At 33.1% G+C, this 20,601-nt stretch overlaps 1 protein-coding gene across 1 annotated transcript in view; it reads left to right on the top strand.

Moving 5' to 3' along the window:
- The window catches only part of LOC115891450, a 174,274-nt gene that overhangs the window by 111,256 nt on the left and 42,417 nt on the right, over nucleotides 1-20,601 (top strand). Inside the window, exons 4-5 of the mRNA XM_030911902.1 lie at nucleotides 15,981-16,305; nucleotides 19,645-19,730. Coding sequence (XP_030767762.1) covers nucleotides 15,981-16,305; nucleotides 19,645-19,730 — 411 coding nt within the window. The remainder of the gene's footprint in view (nucleotides 1-15,980; nucleotides 16,306-19,644; nucleotides 19,731-20,601) is intronic.

Below are 20,601 nucleotides of genomic sequence, written 5' to 3'. Positions count from 1 at the left end.
GTTTTCATTTGGTTTTTCATATCTTTATTTCATTTTTAAAAGAAAAAACAAACGTTTCGGCCAACATTACAGCCTTCATCAGTTGATGTTAACACACATAATAATAATAATTCTTTATTCGATGAGTATACAGGATGGTCAGAACTGTATTCCGGAAACTTCGGCAGCATATTCTGCAGAAAAAAATAAGTAAAAAAGTTCGTATTATTATTTCGGAAATACAGGGTGTAGAATTTCATTCAATTCATTTTTATTTCGATTTTTTCCAAATAATTTCTGAAGTAACGTCAATATAAGGATGAAAATTTGTGTCTGGAAGTTTTTTGACATGAGAAATTTGGACTTTGATGTCAATATGACTCCTACTTGTAGAGGGCGCCACCTACATATTTTTTAACAGGGTTGAAAAGTGTACCTGTATAAAACTACAGAGTAAAAAAAATGAATTTACTATGTTTTTTTACGCAAAAAAGTATCTTGGTGAAAATCGCTACGAGTTGGAATGGTTCTCGAAATATTTAGAATCGAAATTATCAATACCTGTCATCATTGGCATAAATTAAACATGTTAGTTAATCATACATTTTTCTTTGATTAATTAAAAAAAGTTTCCATTAGTTACCATTTCAGTCAAATAACTATTTATTCAATATGTGTATTTTTAGTCAATAAAGACATGTATTGACTATATTTCCATTCTAAATATCTTCAGAACTGTTCCTCGTAGCAATTTTTACCAAGGGACATTTTTTACGTAAAAAATCACGGTAATGTATATTTTTTCACTCAATAGTTATATGCAGGAACGGACGAAAAGTTATTACTCTTCAAAAGAGTTAAAACACCTGTAAGTGGCTCTCCCTACAAATAAGAGTCATAATGACATTAAAATCAAATTTTTCATGTGAAATGAACTATGAGAGGCTAACTCTGACGCTGTTCTTTGTTTAATCAATAAGTTAATAAGTCAAAATAATAAATTAATATAATATTATATTAAATTGTTTAATAATCTTCTCTATAGAAAATATTTATTTTTAACATATTCTACCCAAAATCCGTAGTAACACCCAAAATCCGTTACTTAAAGTAATACATCGCTCTGCAGGGGATCTAAACATAGAGACACTACAACCTTGCTCTGTTGTCGATTAGATAGACCATTCTGGGTTAAGGTTTGGTGCAAATAACTTCTTTACAACATAAATTTGTGTGATGTCTTAGAGACCATGTACGTCTTTTAGGAATAAAACTGATTTAATGTATATTATTTAACACAGGTGCCGTTAGTAGAATAAGAATTTAAATAACATTATTCGTAGTTTAATAAAATCAAAGACGTAGAAGTGCATAGTAAAAACCATAGAGAGAAAAAACGCAACATTGCGGTTTGATTTATAAAAAATGTAGTTACCCACATATTTGCTGCTACAGCATATTCTTAATGCAAATGGGGCAATATATATTTTCTAACTAGAATTGTTTCTAAACCAATTTATAGCAAATATGAAAAAGATATACTCGTATAATATTGATTTTATTTACATGATTTTAACCACAAAAGTTATTTTAATATACAGGATGGTCCGAATTGTATCTCGGAAACTTCAGCAGCATATCTTGTCGATAAAAATAAGTAAAAAGTTCGTATAAATGTATGTCCTAAAATGCTTAGTTTCTGAGATACAGGGTGTAGAAGTTTCATTTTTATTTCGATTTGTTCCAAATAATTTCTAAAATAACGTCAATATTTGGATGAAAATTGATATCTGGGCATTTTTTGCCATGAGAAATTTGATTTTGGTATTAATATGACTCCTACTTGTAGAGGGCGCCACCTATATAGTTTTTAACTGGTTTGAAGTACCTGTATAAAACTACTGAGTAAAAAATATACATTTACGAAGTTTTTTACGTAAAACAGATCTCTTACAGTTCGGATCACCCTGTATAAAATAAAGTTGTATTTAATAAATTTCTTCATGCAACAACAATGAGATTCCGATTCCGCGTATTTATAAATTTATAAATGTTCACCACAAATGTGATGTCAAATTACTGTCTTGATACAGGATTATAACATCATAAATTTGAATCTAAAACTGAAAAGTTGTGCGTCATTAGACCACAGATATATAGTTTTTGGCAACCATTTCTTTTAAACAAAATATCCCTATGTTGTTAAACAGGATTACATCGCATATAATTCAAGTTTACAACAAGCTGTGTTTATTTTTTTTTGGTTTATGAATTATTTTGTACACAAATTTAGTAACTTTAAAAGGAACGTGCATAATGTATGTAATGGAATTTTAGACAGAAATTTGGCTAGATATATCAAACAACTTCAAAGAAAATAGAGTGCGTAGAACTGAATTAAACTTAGGGGCCAATTTTTTTATAAAAATATCTATATTATTTTGATTTTTTTTTGTAAGAGAATTTGTAGCATATTCTACACTTACAGCTCTACTGTAATATTCCTCTATTAAACCTACTACTTTTCTAAATCGAACTGGTTCAAATTGAGCAATGGTACTTCTAGACTATTTAGACCATTATCATTGAAAATAATAAAATATATTATTCCGCGGTCTTTTTAGAACTTAGGTTTAGTTTAGAATTTAGGTGACGTTTAACCATGTTGAGCGTAAGGTTATATTCTCTAGTTTAAGAAAAAAGAAAATAATAGAACACGGATATACAGAAACTTTGACATGTATTTTCCTACAAGCTCTACTCATTATCGGAGGTAGCAATTTATCCTGTGGTGGGCGAAGGGGGGTGGGGGGGGGGGCTGGTGTTGAACAAAGGGGGGGGCCTATGGCTTTTGTTTTTTTGAAAATGAAAAATAATTTTAAAACACATTTTTTGAATAATGAAACGTTTACATGAATTTCTCTATCAATAAATTTCATAGACTTGGTTATCAGACCGTGTTCCAGTAGATTACTTAAATACCTACAAATTTTCTAAAAAAAAATAAAAATAACACATTTTTTGAACACAACAAAATAATATTAACTAAACAAAACTAGAAAACGTAATTTTTACTGCATCGCAAACAAATAAAAATAATACGTAGTCATATACATACCAAGAGTCATAATTCAGGATTTCTCTGGGGGGTGCCCAGCAGTACCTGGGGGTGGGGGGCGGCGCCCCCGGGCGCCCTTGTAATTACGCCAATGGCTCTACTGCTACTTGTTAAAAATTATAGGTGTTACCTACGTCTTATTGGGTTTACGAGAGAAAGAGAGAGAGAGGGGGGAGAGAGAGAGGGAGAGAGAGAGAGAGAATGACTAAGATGGACAAAAAAAAAGTTTTTTTAATTTCACTCAAAATGAGTTATTTGGGTCATGAATGACCTAAATACAAAATATTTTCATGGTATCTGTCTCTCTGTCTGTCCGTCTGTCCATAACACGATAACTCCAAAACCGCTAAACCGATTTTAACCAAATTTGGCACGAAAATACTGTGGCACCCGAAAATCTGGTCATTAGTTTTGGGTGGGGGGGGGTTGTTAAGGGCGTATGGAAGGAGGTTAAAAATTTTAAAAAATCGTAACTCCAAAATTACAGTAGCTAGCGAAACTCGGTTTTCAATTTAAGATTATGAATAATATATCTGCAACAAAATTTGTAATAACATCAAAATCAGTCAAAGTCGCAGTTTTTGAGATAAAAAAAAATTGGAAAAATTCCTTTACTTTGAAACTAAAAGAACTGCCTACCAACTTTGTATTAACATATTTTAGTATGTGCGGCTATACGTGCCTGCCGGCGCCAATTTTTTTTTTACTTATTTGAATTGGCACATGAATCTCCTGACCGCAGGTAACTTTTCATATATAAAAACATCAACTAATTATACCTGCTCCAGTGAATGAATGAAGCTTTCGACGATATTTGCGTAAACACAAGCATACCTATAATCAAATCACCTTGTACACCGTAGTCTGATCCATAAATATGTCAATGACTCTAGTCTAGAGAGCCGGCGAGATAAATATTATACAGCACAAACAAAAATTTGCAAATTAAATTTGGCAACGAGTCAGAGAAAGTCATCGAGCATAAAATTAAGCGAATACAATAGCAGCTTTGCAAAGCGCAACCGAAAATGGAAGGATTCAGTTTTTTTATTCGCAATTTTTGATTGATAGCCTTGTTCTAATTTTTTTGCGCCTCGTTATTGATCATGTAAAAGACAGATCGCAATATATTTGGGTGCGGGTTTTCTACTCAATTGGTATAATACGTTGACGGAATTAGTTTAATGTTTATTATGACATTTTAATGAACTGAATATTGAGAGAATGTTTTAACTGCTTCGAGAGTGGGTATTGTAACGGAATAATATGTTTTTAAACAATTGAATTGTTATTGCAAATTCTTTTTGCCAATTCTTTTTTTGTCCGATTTAATCTTACCTTAGTCCCACTGTGTTGTGATTAAAAATCTATTAACAGTGCAAGACTTGCAAAAATCTCGCAGCAACACCATGACGAAGACTACTTATTAAACTGAAAGATCAAGAGAATAATAATAAATATCTATATTTCCAAGTCGATAAGTACAATAATTGAGAATACCGTATATAATAACATAAGTAAAATAAAATAAAAATTCAAGAAAGATCAAGAACAACGGAGTCTTTATCTTGGTCTTATATTTATATTTTTTTATAACTAAGTAGATAGACGCGCTGGACGTATACCATGATAGTAAGTCCCATGATTACTTATGGAGCAGTTGCTTGGTACACAAAACCAGAACAACGTAAGGCAATTCTGAACCTGTGCAAAACCCAGAGACTGGCATGCATCTGCATCACAGGAGCCATGAGAACCTGTCCAATAGCAGCAATGGAGGTCATTCTAGAGACCCATCCCAAACCAACACCATTGCCCATTGTCATCGGCAGATATGCCAATGCGACAATGACTAGAATGGTCACTAACGGAGTCAGTACTGGGAGAATTGTTAAATCAGGGGCTTGGAACATCCTCAAAAAGGAAATACCACTCCTCCAACTCCCTGTGGATGAAATACCAAGAATGTAAAACTTTGAGAAATTATCTCAATGTAGTATTGAACAATAAAATGAATTGTAAGAGAGAAACGACGGTTTCTTAGCAATTAAAAGACCATACAATAACTTGGTATACTGATGCTTCAAAAACCAATGTAGGGACAGAGATCGGAGTATTTGGGCCGAGAATTAAATACTCCGAACCAATGGGCACCTACCTGAGCATCCTACAGGCAGAAATCTACGCTATCGAAACACGAAATAGCCATCTTATCTGACAGTCAAGTTGCGTTAAAAGCGATCAACTCAGTATCAATCAATTTGAATTTGGCCAAAGATAGAGAAGCTGAACAAAATAGGCAAAGAAAACCCAGTCCTCCTACTCTGGGTACTAGTTCACCATAGGATAGAAGGTAAAGAGAAAGCAAGTGATCTAGCTAGAAAAGAAGCGAACGCTCCTCTAACTGGACCAGAACCGTTCTGCTTTTCAAGCGGAAACCAACTCAAAGCGGAACTCAAGAACTTGAAAGCCTCCTTCCGTAACCTGGAATGGGAATCCTCCAACGGTCTAAGACACTCGAAGAAGTTTCTAAGGACTTACGACCAAGAAAACAAAAACTGACCTTGATTTAAGTAAGAACAATCTTCGGATTATCACGGGGTTTTGAACAGGACACTGTCTCCTCAATGAACACCTCAGTAGATTGAAACTAAGGGAAAACGGCGAATGCTGTGTGCGATTCTGTGGGGAAAAATGGGAAACACCAGAACACCTCATCACTGAGTGCGTCGAGACGACAACCATTGGTGCCATATATTTTGGTACAACTGATATTGGAGATGGAGAATTACCCTTTATAAAACCGTCCCAGATACTGGCTTTTCTCATAGCCCTGGAACTATATAATGAGTTATAACTCAAGAAAGGGGGACACAATAGATCTGTAAGGTCGCAGTGATTAACCCTCCTCCCACTCATTCTACATTCTACAAATATATAGACCTACAATAGTTATTAATGATACAAGTTCGATACGAACATCATAATGAAACGCGTGTAACTCGGCTAACGCCTCGTGGCTTAGTTACACAAGTTTCATTAAAAAGTTCGTATCGAACGTGTATCAATAAAAATTTAATCTACGACGCGACACGAGGGACAATCCAAAGAGATTTGATTTAATTTAAAATATCAGAGATATCGTCATAAAAATTAAAATTCAAAATTATCAGGTGTCCATATTAGTCGACGCCGTGGTATCCGTGCTTGTTGATTGTTTCCATTTGGACTTTGACAACTCAATTATTGATGTTTAATTTTGTGTTAAACGTTCAGTTTTAGCAAAAAGCAAAAAATAATATTAATATGGGTGATTCTGATTCTGAAAGTGTCCCTTCGGATATTGAAGGCATGCGCAAAACGTTGTCGATTCCCTACTTCCCGAAAAATTAAGACAAACGTACGAGTAAGCCTATGTAAAACTTGAAGATTGGTGTAAAGGGAAAGGAATCAAGAATAGTAGTAACGAAAAGGTTCTCCTGGCATATTTTGAACATCTTTCAAAACATAGGAAGGCTTCATCACTTTGGGTATATTATTCCATGCTACGTTCAGTTATATCAGTGAAGAAAAATACAGATATTAGTAAGTACGTCCATTTAATTGCTTCTTCTTCTTCTTCTTTTGGAAGGCGTATCGCCTGTTTAGTTCCGGTTTCCTCCTCGTCTAATCAACTCTTGCGAGGTTGACTGTCAACTGTCTTGCCAACGTTTAGGTGGTCGTCCAGTAGGTCTTCTGCCATGGGGTACGTTGTTGCGAATTATTATGGCCATTCTGTCGGGGCCCATTCTATTGACATGCTGGTTCTCTTTTTCTCTGCCTTATCATCTGACAACGTCGTTTGTTTGGCACTTTTCTCTTATGTCTACTTTTCTCTGTCTGTCCCTCAATGTGTATCCAGTTATCATTCTTAAGGTCTTCATTTCAGTAGTTCGTAGGATTCTCTTTGTTACTGATGTTTCAGCTCTGGTTTCCGCACCATATGTCATCACTGGTCGTATGCAGGTTTTGTATATTCTTGACTTACATTCTGTACTCAAATGTTTGTTTTTCTATATGGGATATTTAAGATGTCCTGATATTGCTGCAGCTTTATAGGCTTGTTTTCTTACTTCTTCTTCCAGGAATCCTGAGCTTGTAATTTTGCATCCGAGGTATTCGAATGACATTTAATTGCATTTCTAAAAAGAAAATCGGAAGTATTTCGGTCAAAAAAATCGAGAATTTTAAGAAAAGAGGACATAACCCTTTTTGTTGGAAGCTGATGATAAAACTTATTTCCTGACAAAAGTTTCATTGATTGGGACTTGCGGGAGCCTGCCGGCGTATCGAGTTGACAAATCTGCAGCTGCAAAATGTTAAATATGAAGAACAATGCATTCATGTCATTATTCCATTTACGAAAACAAAGATATCACGAGATTTTTTTATAACGAAAGGAAATGTTGAAGGAATAAATATGGTGGAAATGGTTCGAAGATATATAGCTATGCGGCCAAGCAACACAGAGCATACTCGATTTTTTGTGGGGTACAGGAATGGAAAATGTATTAAGCAACCCGTTGGCATTAATACTTTAGGGAAAATACCGTATAAAATAGCATTGTTCCTAAGTCTTCCAAATCCACAACAATACACTGGACATTGTTTCCGTAGATCGTCTGCGTCGTTGCTGGCAGATTCAGGAGTGGATTGATTAACTGTTAAAAAACATAGTGGTTGGCGCTCTAACACAGCTATATGGCAGAGAGCTATATAGAAAATTCCTAAGAAAATAAGAAAAAAGTGTCATATAATATTTTGGGTAACATTTCTGGCAATGATGGGTCTTCAACAAGTTCAAGCAATCAGGAAAAAATTTACATTCTAAAAATTCAACTCACCTGTCATCGTCTGGAATTAATTTAACCAATTGTACTGATATTATAATTAATGTTTACAATAAATAAACGTATTTAGGTACCTTTTTTGCTTGTTTCTTATTTTAAAATTTGCGTGTTATTATGAATTCATAATAGCACTAGTGCTATTATGAAAGCCATAATGACATCCAAATGACAATGTTAAATGTGTCATAATGACATTGTCGTAGATTATAAGATGATTATAAGCATTATAAGAATCTTGGTGTCACTGGATATTCCATACAGAACAAAAAGAAAAGATTTTCAATAGGTCCAAATTAGTATTTTTTTTTATAAATACTCACTTCGTTTTATAAAACATTACGTAACAATTTAATAATCTCCTTTACGTGGAAAATATAATAATTAATAACAGAAACTGAAGGCCGCTTAATTAAATTAACATACATTGTAAATTAACAGTTTGTAGGCTTTAATTCAACATTTATTTGTAAATACTGTAATAATTCAATTTAATTATTGTTCAAGCCCATTTCTGTCAAAGACAATAAATTGATTTAACTTCTCTTTTATATTATATATCTCTATTATTTAGATTTTATTTTGTTTAAAGGAAACTGCGCCTGATGGTAATATATTATTTGTTGGTGGACACAAATAGTATTTTAATGATAGAATAAAACAAATTTATGACGTGTTTGAGTTGATAACAATACCAAGCTTGTTACTAATGTTCATACTTTCTAATTAGAATCTGCAGGTGTAAATACATTAATGAATTTTGTTAATTTTATAAATATTTACTTCAAAAATATTATTAAAACATTTAATGTCGTTTGTTATATTTTTCTTAAATTTTTTATAATTATGTTTTATACATATATGAGCGGCAGACTGTCTAAATGCATTTTATCCAGTTTATAGAATTTTGACAAACAAGGAAAAATGGCTTCGCTTTTTGCAAGAAACTTACCGAGAAACTAGTATACTTAAAGAATGGATAAAATATCGTAAAAATAGTACAGCTACATGTGAAGAATCTAGTTTTGATGATATCTGAAAAAAATTGAAAAAAAACTGTCGACTGTCCTTTAGACGTGAAATTCCTCTTTATTTTTCTGCTACTACGGTCCGTATCCCTAATTATTTGGTCCCAGTCGTAGTTCCATTCTTTATTTTAAGTAGTATAATTAAAAAAAAAGGTGCCCGGTGGCGTAGAGGTACAGGCTCTCGTCTACCAATCTGAAGGTAGTGGGTTCGATTCCCACACCCGGCATTTCATCAGCCGACTATTTTTATTAAAATAAAAATAGTTTGGATACCTAGGTCGACTCAGCCTTAAATGGGGACTTGGGATTCACAATCCTGAGGTAATAATAGGCGGTTGAAGCGTAGTGCTAGCCACATTACCTTCCTTGTATACCGAACGGCTCTAGTATGGCAAGCACAGAATATCTAGCTACGCAACAGAAAAATACTCGTAATGAAAGAGCTAAAATTGCACAAATAAAATACTAGATGGTGCGACAATATCATAATCAGAATATAATTGGAAATATTGAACTTTCGGTTTTAGATCGACGGCACGTCGACGGCCTTGAAACTCGCCTAAATATGCACAGTTGCCAGATTCAAAAAGACCTTTAATTGGCATCCCATTCTTTTTCTGGTGTATAATAGTTTCTTTCTATTCTTCTTTTCTTGTCAGACACACTTATGTTAATTGTTCGTTTGGCTTTTAAAATAGTTTTAATTATATTATTACAAAACATATACTCAAAAAATACATTTTTAATATACACAACCTTATATTGTTAACTAAGGAAATACCTTTAATTATCTTTAAAAATATACAGGGCGATTGATAGTGATATTTATTAATGCTGGAAAGTTTAGTAATGAAATATAAGTTTAATAATAATGGAAATAATTGATTAAAATGCAGTAACACACAACAAATCTTTATAAAGAAACGTAAGTATACCAAATTAGGGCCCAATCGAAATCCAGGAAATGATATCATAATATTGTACTCCACTCGATATGCTTCAAGGTACCATAATATTGCAAATTTACCGAAGATCCGTAGTATACCAACTTTAAGCCCAATCGATCGCCAGGAAATGGTATCGTAATATGGTACTACATTATGGTACCTCTTGATATGCTTCACGGTACCATAATATTGCAATGTTATCAAACATACGCAAGTATATATCAAATACGAGCCCAATCGAACGTCAGGAAGTGGTATCATAATGTAGTACTATAGAAGGTACCACTTTATATGCTCCATGGTACCATAATATTACAATGTCACCGAAGATACGTAGTATACCAAGTTTAAGCCCAATCGAACGCCATGTACGTAATATAGTACTATATTATGGTACCACTTGATATGGTTCATGGTATCATAATATTACAATATGTCATCAATAATACGAAATTATATATCAAATATATGAGCTCAATCGAACATCAAGGAGTGGTAACATAATATGGTACTATAGAAGGTACCACTTTATATGCTCCATGGTTCCACAAAATTACAATGTCACCGGAGATACGTAGTATACCAAGTTTAAGCCCTATATCAACCGCCATGTATCCTATATGGTGCTATATTATAGTATGGTACCACTTGATATCCTTCATGGTACCATAATATTGCAATGTCATCAAAAATATGCAAGTATATATCAAATACGAGCCCAATCGAACGTCAGGAAGTGGTATCATAATGTAGTACTATAGAAGGTACCACTTTATATGCTCCATGGAACCATAATATTACAATGTTACTAAAGATAAGTAGAATACCAAGTTTAAGCTCAATCGAACGCCATGTATCGTAATATGGTACTATATAATTACTATATAATATTATAGTATACTATTTCCCATATAAAATGACAGCGATCTTCATTTCATAGCTATCGCTAACGCCGTTTTTCCCCGATCATACGGTATAAAGTATGAACACAATTGAACGTCAGGAAGTGGTATCATAATAGTAGAACAATACTTATTATATTGTCGCCGAATTACAATTAAAATTCAGGATTCAATTACAATCAAACGTCAGGAACTGATTATTGAACCCCAACTAATATGGCAAGTTAAATACGTACTTAAACCTGACTAAACGTTTGAAAAAAGAGCATTGATCTATTTTAATATGTTTAAATGATGTAGCAAATTTGAAGGTAGGATTTATCAGAAAGTATTACAATATGAATTACACAATGGCAACACTGCACAAAATTCTTTTAAATTTCGTTTGCAGAAAACTATTTTCTTTTGAATTTATCGCCCTCTATTATGTAGTAGCGAAACTACCGCATCAAAATATCTGATTTGATTTTTGACAAAATGCATTTAGTAAGTCTGCTTCTCATTATTGTGGTCATTAATAACTACTATAATTTGAAATACATATCAGAGAGGAACCAAAATGAGATACTTTTAAGCTACTCTTCTAAAATAATATAGATAAAACACCAGAAAATGGATGAAATACCAGAAAATCCATTAATAATGCCTCTTAACTCAATATCGAAGAACATACATGTCGCAAAAATTAAATTTTCTATCTACGGGAAATATTTTGTGAAAACGAAATATGTCACTTTTTTAATGGCAAATGTGACAAAACAGGTAAGCCATTTTATGCTGTCAGTTCGTTTCAGTGTTAGTTCGATTTTATTTTTGTTTCTGTGTGAAGGCAGCGAAAAAGATTGGATTAAAAACGATTGCAATACTCCATGAAAATATCGTATCTACAAGTATTATTGAATAGCTTAAGTGTATGTATAGAATTTGTGGAAATTATTTTAGCATTATGATTTAGAATGTGTTCAAAATATATTATGTGAAATGTGTTGTAATTATTGTGACAATATTTATGCAGTTATGCAACATCAAGATCAAGGGAGCATTTTCTTGATCTTACAGGATCCAGTCTTGTTCTTGGTCTTCCTACAAGACTGTTGCAATCTTAAACAATACCTTTTTACTAGAGGCATTTTTATGTATAAACTGCTTAAAAAAATTGTTTTAATTATTTTGATGCACATAAAACTTAATCAAAAATATTGTTTGATGAAAACTTTTATTTACCATTGAATCAGCATTGCTTTTTTAAAATTTTGTAAAAAATTATGAAAAACATTACCTATTTTCAATAAATTAAAACAATAATTTGGAATACATATTCAATATCCAATATTCAAAACCGCTAGAGTCTTGAATGTGCGTCTTGGCATTGGTCTTGCTTTTTGGGCAAGACCAAGACTAGCCTCATTCATTAGAGGTAATTGTGGTAAGTCAATAAGACTAATTTGTGACTTATATTACAAGAAATAAATGGAGAATATCCTCGAGAATATCTTAACCATCTAAGATTCGCTGATGACATAGTCCTAATTGCCAATAGTCCTGAAGAACTACAAACACTAATTAACGCCAGTAATACTAACTTGAAAATTAACTGTTGAAAGTTAACTGATGATGCTAACATAGTTAGATGATTGAAATCAGTTCCAACAAAGGTTCCAACCCTCAACTGTAATAGTAATAAATTAGTCATTGATTTAAGGTAGTTTAAATCTGATTCCGTTGGATCACATATTAACAAAAAACAAATAAAACGAACAACGCTTTATTGTACAAAAAGCCCAAACAGCTTCATCGACAAAGCACTCACAAACAACAAAATCACAATAAAAATACAAACAACAAAAAATACACAATACAAATAATACAATTCAAAAAAATTTAAGTCTTTAAAATTACAAAAAGAATATATATGGACAATTTTAGAACAGTACGCAGTAAATAGATATAATTTTAGATTTATAAAATATTAAATACTTGACCTTTGACCAGTGTGTGAGATGATCAAAATTTTAAAATTCAAAATTGTTCATAATTAAACATCAACAAAAAAGTCGTTTACCGCATATAGGGCTCTCTCCAGTAGGTATGATTTTAGAGCTTTGCGAAATGCGGGAAAGAATGAAAGCGACTTGATATTCAAAGGCAGATGATTGTACATTTTTTTGGCATTGTACTGTATTGAATCCTTAACTAGTTCTGAGCTCGGGGTTGGCAGATAAAGAGATGGCCTTTCATGGAATAGCAGATATGTGCTTGCGGATTAAGCAAACGGATTCAAAAATGAATAAAGAAGGAAGAGTCAGTATTTTGAAATTTTTAAAGAATTTCTGGCAGTGAGTTCTACTGTTCAGTCCCAATAAATATCGAACTGCTCTCTTTTGAAGTCTGAAAACCCGATCAAATTTTGTTGCGCAGCAAGTACCCCAGAATGGAAGGGCATAACGAAGATGTGACTCAAAAAGGGCATAATAGGCTATTCTAGAGATTGAGAAGTTAAGTTCCTCTTAAATCTTTCCGTTAAATCTATAGTCAACACGTAGTCAGGTGAAGCAAAAAAAAAAAAATTGACCTGCAGTAGTTCTGCACTTAATGCTAATATTTTAATCCACTATATGTTAATATAACAGGTGATACGTTTCACCTTTGAAACCGATTGCTTGGTTAACTTCGATTCAATTGATAAAAGTGATAAGACAAGGTTGTCTGTGATCGGACAGATTTAGATCGCATGGTTTGATAAATGTCAGATAAATGAACTAAACTAGGTTAAAAAGTGAAAAGATATTAATTATTATTTTAATGAAGGCACTGTCGAGGAATATTTTTCAGCTCCTTTTGTTTCTCAAGCTGTTTATAATGTAGATTAATAATGTATTATTTCATATTTTTCTGCTCAGCAAATAAGAATATTCCAGTAATATTGAATATTGTAGATAGTATAACAATTATTTATCCAAATTTAAAATGTTTAGATCATATTTTTAAATTAATTTATTGAGAATTGTTGGAATATTTAATATATTAACAATATATAGTATATAGGGTATTTCAAAAACTTGTGGTTCCTCACTCAAAATGATTTTAATTTAATCCGAAGTCAAATTCAACATAAAGTTCAAATGATTTAAGTTTTAAATCTTTGACTTAAATAATTTTATTTCAAGTCAAGTCATTTTTGTAAATACTTAAATCGATATAATGTTATTTAAATCGGTTTTTTTTACTTAAGTTTATATTTTTGACTTAAATCATGATGATCTGCAAGTTAATTTAGTAAAATTACTTAAATCAATATAATTACCCTCAAGTCAAGCCAACCAGAATTCAATTTAAGTACCTTCTTTTAAATGTTAGTATTAGGTTCGTTCCAACCGGACCGAGAACCCATCCTGGGACCAGAGGCGCAACTAGGGGGGTATTACCAATTAGCGATTTTCTTACTAAGTGTCATATTATATTATTAAAATATTGTAGATACAGATGAGAATAAAACCATTTAAAACAAAACGATTTATTTTCAAAATAACTAATATAATCAACAATAAAAAAATAACATAAAAGCATAAAGAAAATAAAAACTTATATTAAATTAAATGCTACTTTTTTATGAAACTAAAAATGATACCTACCACGCATATTTGTCTTAGCCCGTTGAATTCCTGAAATACAGGGCGAAATTGAAACTGTTGCATTTTTCGACTCCCCTCATATCTCGGCCTAATGGCTAAGTTATAATTAACTTACCGAAAATCGAGCTACATAGAGATTTCAAAGTAAAATTCAGTTGCGCAACTTAAACCAAATTACGAAGAGGGTCGAAGAATGCAATATTTTAAAATTCGTCTTATATTTCATGAACTAAGAAGACTAGGTGTGTACTATAATTAGGTGCGTGAAAAAGAAATGCTGCTGTCATTCATGTCATTCTTTTTTTTCTTATCACGCCCTCTCCTGCCGAAGGTTGGCGATCCAAATGGCAATTGAGGCTCTGGAAACTGCAGCCCGGAAGATTTCCGCAGACGAGCGTTCAAACCATCTCCTTAAATCTTTTAGCCATGAGTTCTGGCGACTTCCTACTGATTTTTTCGCTTGCACTTTGTCTTCTATTATGAGGTGCAGTATTTCGTATCTATTACCTCCCATCACATGACCCAGGTATTGCATTTTTCTTTCCTTGATGGTGTTCAGTATCTCTTTTTGTTTCTGCATGCGCTGGAGTACTTCATCGTTGGTGATCCTTTGTACCCATGTGATTCGCAGCATCCGTCTGTACACATACATTTCGAAGGCTTCTATTCTCTTTTCGGTCTATGAATTTAGTGTCCAGCTCTCACATCCATAGAGTAACACAGAGAATACGTAGCATCTGGCCATTCGAGTTCTGAGTTCCGCACTGAGGTCTCGTCTTGTAAAAAATGATTTCATACTCACGAATTTTTCTCGCTTGCTCAATTCTTGAAAATATTTCTCTTTTCGAGTAGCACTGACTATTGATGTTAGCTCCTAAATACTTTATTGACGTCACTTGTTCGATTGTTTGTCCCTTGACATGCAGGTGTGCATTTATTGTTGTCTTAGAAAAAAACAATAGTTTGGTCTTGGAGACATTGAGATGCAGTCCAAGCATCTCAATATAGTGGACTACGGAATCTATGATGCTTTGCAGTTCTTGTATATCGTTGGCTATTATAACCCTATCATCAGCATATCTGATATTGTTTATTGAGATTCCATTGAACTTGATTCCGCCCTGGATCCAGTTCAGTGCTTCTCTAAATATAGTCTCCGAGTACAGGTTAAACTTCGAGCGGAGACAAGACGGAACCCTATCGAACACCCCGTCTGATTTGTATATCTTCCGATGTTGACTGCTTCATCTCAACTACCGCCGCCGCCGTTTGATGCCAATAAAGTTCTGATATGAAACGTAGGTCTTGTTCGTCAACTCCGGTTGTTCTAAGAATTTTGATCAGCTTCTGATGATTAACACATTCGAACGCCTTACGATAGTCTATGAAGCATGCAAAGTTAAGCCATTAAAATGATTTAAATAAAAAAATAAGTTTTTTTAGCTTGCCTCTCTGGTTATACTACAAGCTATTTTTGTATTGTTTCAGATCGTTCGAATAGCGGAAACCAAAGAAGGCCTCTTGGACTTTTCGGACCTAGAGAACCAATTAAGACTGCACCAAAACTGCGGCAGGCAGATGATAGGCTGTTTTTCTGTGGCGTCCGGTGTCACAGGAATCCTTATCGATGACGTGGCCTGCACCATTCTGCTCCATCAATACGGATCGTTGGCCTTTTGGGACTACAATATGGCGGCGCCAAGCATACAGATCGACATGAACCCCAGCGTTCAAGGGGTAGAAGATAATTTAGCTAATAAGGATGCCGTGTACTTCTCAGGGCATAAATTCGTTGGTGGAGTACAAACGCCAGGTAGTTTTTGATGGTATTATGTAATTTTTCAAGAAGATAAAGATTAAAAAAAATGCGCCAATGAATAGACATCATTTTCTAAAAATTTTCGATAGATAATTTGTTTTAGCATCAGTACCAATTACTAATTTTGAAAACTTTTACACAATATTGCCGACTATTTCATTCATTGTTGATCGCCCCTATAAATTGGCGTGATTTGGAATATTTTTGATATTGGGTGTCCCAGGCTGAGCGTGCATTAGAAGTTTTTAGAGAACTACAATATTTGGATGTCGAGATACAATGTCTAGTACACAGAACATTAGAGTACATATTATTCACTCTAAATCCAAGCAAATAAGTTTGAAAATATTCCTATACTCAATCTAACACATTGTTTTTTTTCTGTGTAGAGAAAATCCTTTATAATACAGTTTCCTTAAAAAATAAATGTGGTATAAACATTAAAATGAATTAATTATCTGACAATTAAAACAATTTCATAATTCATAAGAAAATTCTAGTGGATGTTGAAATCGCGCATCTTTTATTGGCAATCTTAATTGTTTTCAATAATTATTGCGAAATAGATACTTCAAGAGTCATTTAGATATTGAATATGTTCTACTGGAAAATTTTACCTACCATGTATTTACTTGAAAGGTCTTACAGATTTTAACCTTAACATTTTTGTGTAAATGCTTGAAGGATTTCTTAAAGATTTTATCGTAAAATTACAGAGAAGATATTTTAATGAGCGCATCTAATCTTGCTTATTTCTTGATTGATGTTATTTTCAATGATATATTACTAGAAAAAAATGGAGGATGACCTACAAGAAAAAATGAACTATTTTGAAAGTTCTATTTTTATATCCATATGACATGATATATGATTTATAAGTATGTATTTTCATCGTCTGATTTTTTTTTGACATAGAAGGTTGATCAATTGACTCATCAATAGATTTCTTCATCAAACTGTTCATCTGGTTCTTGTTCAATATCTATGTCTTCGATATTTTCGTTGGTCATTAATTCTGCCAATCGAGAACATTGATTTACTGGTTATACTTACTGCACTATGCGAGTCTCAGAATAACATCTACTTTTTAAAGCAAGGAAAGGGAAAAGCTGGAAATACCCTCTATTCATCCTCTGCATCAATATTGGACACGACTATGAAAGAAAACATTTTGTTTTTACATGAATTTAGTGGGTGCGACACCACTTCAGCAATTTATAGGCAGGGTAAAATGAAGCTTCTTAAGGTTCTAAGAAATCAGACAAGTTTGAAAACTGCCATTTACTGTTTTAGAGACCCAAATGCAACCAAAAAGCATAGCCAACGTTGGAATTCAATTTCTTCTTGCACTTTATGGGTCAAAGAGCGACGACACATCACTACACATCTATAGACATCGATTTTTTTGAAGAGTTTATTTAATCTTGCATCCCCCTTCCTCCAAGATCCCCCTTCCTCGAAGATGCGGCTCGAATGCACTCATTTCGTACATACCTACAAGTCCAAAAATGGTACGGTAACGAAAAAATACCCACTCACTGGGGTTAGAAGCAGTCGTCCAATGGACTTATACCGATTCCTATGCTGCAAGACGCCGCTCCCCAAGAGTTATTGAAGATGATTTCTTGTAAATGTATAAAAGGTTGCAACGCAGCCTGCTGCAGAAAAGCAGGATTAACACTGTTCGGTAGTGTGCGGTTCGTGCCAGGGAAGAGCGTGTTCAAATTCTGAAATAACTCTAGAAGATCCAGGGGACGACGAAGAAATGGATTCTCGATTAAAAGAATTAATGACTAACGAAAATATTGAAGACATAGACATTGAACTAGAACCAGATGAACAGTTTGATGAAGAATATATTGATGAATCAATTGATCAACCTTCTACGTCAAAAAAAAGCAGACGCTGAAAATACATACTTAAAACATATATCATGTCATATGGATATGAAAATAGAACATTTGCAACGGCAAGAAAGTGGATTAGGCTTATAGGGGAAACCATTTAAAAAAAAGTGCGCCGAGTGCTCTACCGCCAGGTGGTGTGGAAACGAGCACAAGAAAAACACAAATTTGTACTGGCAAATTATTTAAATTCAATGAACCACTAGAAAATATATGCTTTGTATTTAAGCGCCTGTATCTCGTTAATCTGTTCATGCACGCCATTGGTGAATAGGACTTTTTTGTAGAGAATTTAAATAACTTTCTTTTTGGTCTCTTGCAAATTTTCTGTACAGTGCACCCAGACCGAGGTATTTAAAAGAAAACATAAAAATGTCATAATTTGACAGGATTTTCCAATATGGCGGCCAAATCCGGGATCGATAGACCGTGCAAATTTAGTAGAATATTCAACAAAGCAAAACAAAGAGAGTAAGTGTTATTGCAGCTTGCCCCTAATTATTTCCACCTAAAACCACTTGTCCACTGGTCTATAAGAATTTTCATTTAATTAAAGAATTCTAAATTCATAAAAATAAAATAAAAAAAAATAATACTGACTTCGATTTCTACAAGTAAAAGCAAATGCTGTTCTTTATGAATACGGCCTAATATATCCAAATTTTTATAAAATACGAAAACTCAAAATATTTTAACACAGCCAAAGTACAAGTGTAAAATATCTTAAAAGATTTTGATCACCTAGTTATAGGTGATTAAAATATATAGGTATCTTTATTAAGACTTTTTTTGAAAGTATTTTTCAACCTCATTTATAATATGGTCATCAGTTTAATAATTTTCCTTTGTATGAAGCGTCTAAATAATATGATGTGTGAAATTATATTTAAAACCATATTTCTTCTCTCTTCCCAAATACATATATGTGTTTTCTAAAACTCCAACCTATTATAACCTCACCTCAAATGATCTAAATATTTGGCTTTCTCCATGGATACAACTGACGACCGCAAGCTGCTGTTCCTTTAATTTGGATGTAAGCATTCAGAATGTTAAAATTAGTGGTAAGAATTTTTAGTTAGTAGAAAAAGCTATCAAACTTTTAACTTTTTCACTAATTATACTTCAAAATTTGCGAGGAATGTCATTTTGGCTTTTGATTATCATCCAAGTCAAGAGAAAATGTGGTTAGAAATCAAAAGTTTATTGTTTTATAAGCTAAATGTTAGTCTTTCTCTATGGATACAACTGGCTAACGCAATTAATTTTAATAATAATTGTGATTTTTAGATTTTGTGAATGATCGTAAACTAAAAAGTATAAAGTGTAATTGAAACTAATTTATTCCACTAATTGCCAGGTTCTGAACGACGCTTAACTATTCATAGTTTAAAATCCTTAATTAAATGGTATTTTTTTAATTTTTTAGGTATACTCATAGCCAAAAAATCCATCTTCAGGAGACTGAACGCCTGCGAACCTGACGGATTCTTCGCGTCTAACGAGCACGACAGAGTAAGTGAAAATCGATTCGGAAACCATTAGCGCATAGGTTTCCTTTATTTTTCTTTCGGCCGAGATAATTATTTTTGAATAGAATACTGTTGTTTTTGTGGCTAGGGCTGGTTGCTTTCATTTTCAGGATAATTTGTTTATTTTCACAAGAGAAGGTAATCGCTTTCGAAGCATTTTAAATAACTTCGTGACGGGGATTAATTGCGTTTTGATTGTTTGGAAAATTGTTTTTCTATGTTTTTCAGGCCGTTGAACTTTATGAAATACGTATGATTTTAGGTAGTTTATTATACAGGGTGTTTCAAAAAACAGTTGCCATCTCTCATGCCTCACGTAAAAATAAGATTGATTTTTCATATCAACGTAGGTCCAATTCCGCTTTGTTTCGTAGCTACAGGGTGTTAAGTCTTAATATTTTTTCGATTTATTATAATTTCCTTCCAAGTACTTTTAGCTTTTCGAATGAAATTTTGAGGGTAAAAGTTACTATAAATTCGACATATTTTTGGCTAAAAAAGTGTCAACATATTCACCAGGGACGTGCATATGGGTTATCACTGGAATATTTTTCTAAAAAAGCATGTACGGCACTGACTTTTTTTCTCTTCTTAGCGAAATAGTGTAAGCAGTTTAATGCCGATTAAAAGTTGTCTCTTTATATTTTGTCGATTTCGGCCTCCTTGATGAGATAAACGCAATTTTATTTATTTGCCTTGATCCAAGTCTAAGCAAACTTTAAAAAAAAATAATATCATTAACTTGCGAAAATTTTAAGTAATTATTAATTGATTCCTCATCAAAAAATATGAAAAAAAGGTCCTATAAACATAGGCATGGAAATGCATAGTTTTAGAGTTACAAAATGTTAAAA

Source organism: Sitophilus oryzae, unplaced genomic scaffold, assembly GCF_002938485.1.
Source record: "Sitophilus oryzae breed Bouriz unplaced genomic scaffold, Soryzae_2.0 scaffold_1181_pilon_pilon, whole genome shotgun sequence".
Classification (NCBI taxonomy): domain Eukaryota; kingdom Metazoa; phylum Arthropoda; class Insecta; order Coleoptera; family Curculionidae; genus Sitophilus; species Sitophilus oryzae.
The sequence above is the reverse complement of the archived record's forward strand: the minus strand, read 5'-3'. Positions and strand labels throughout refer to the sequence as shown.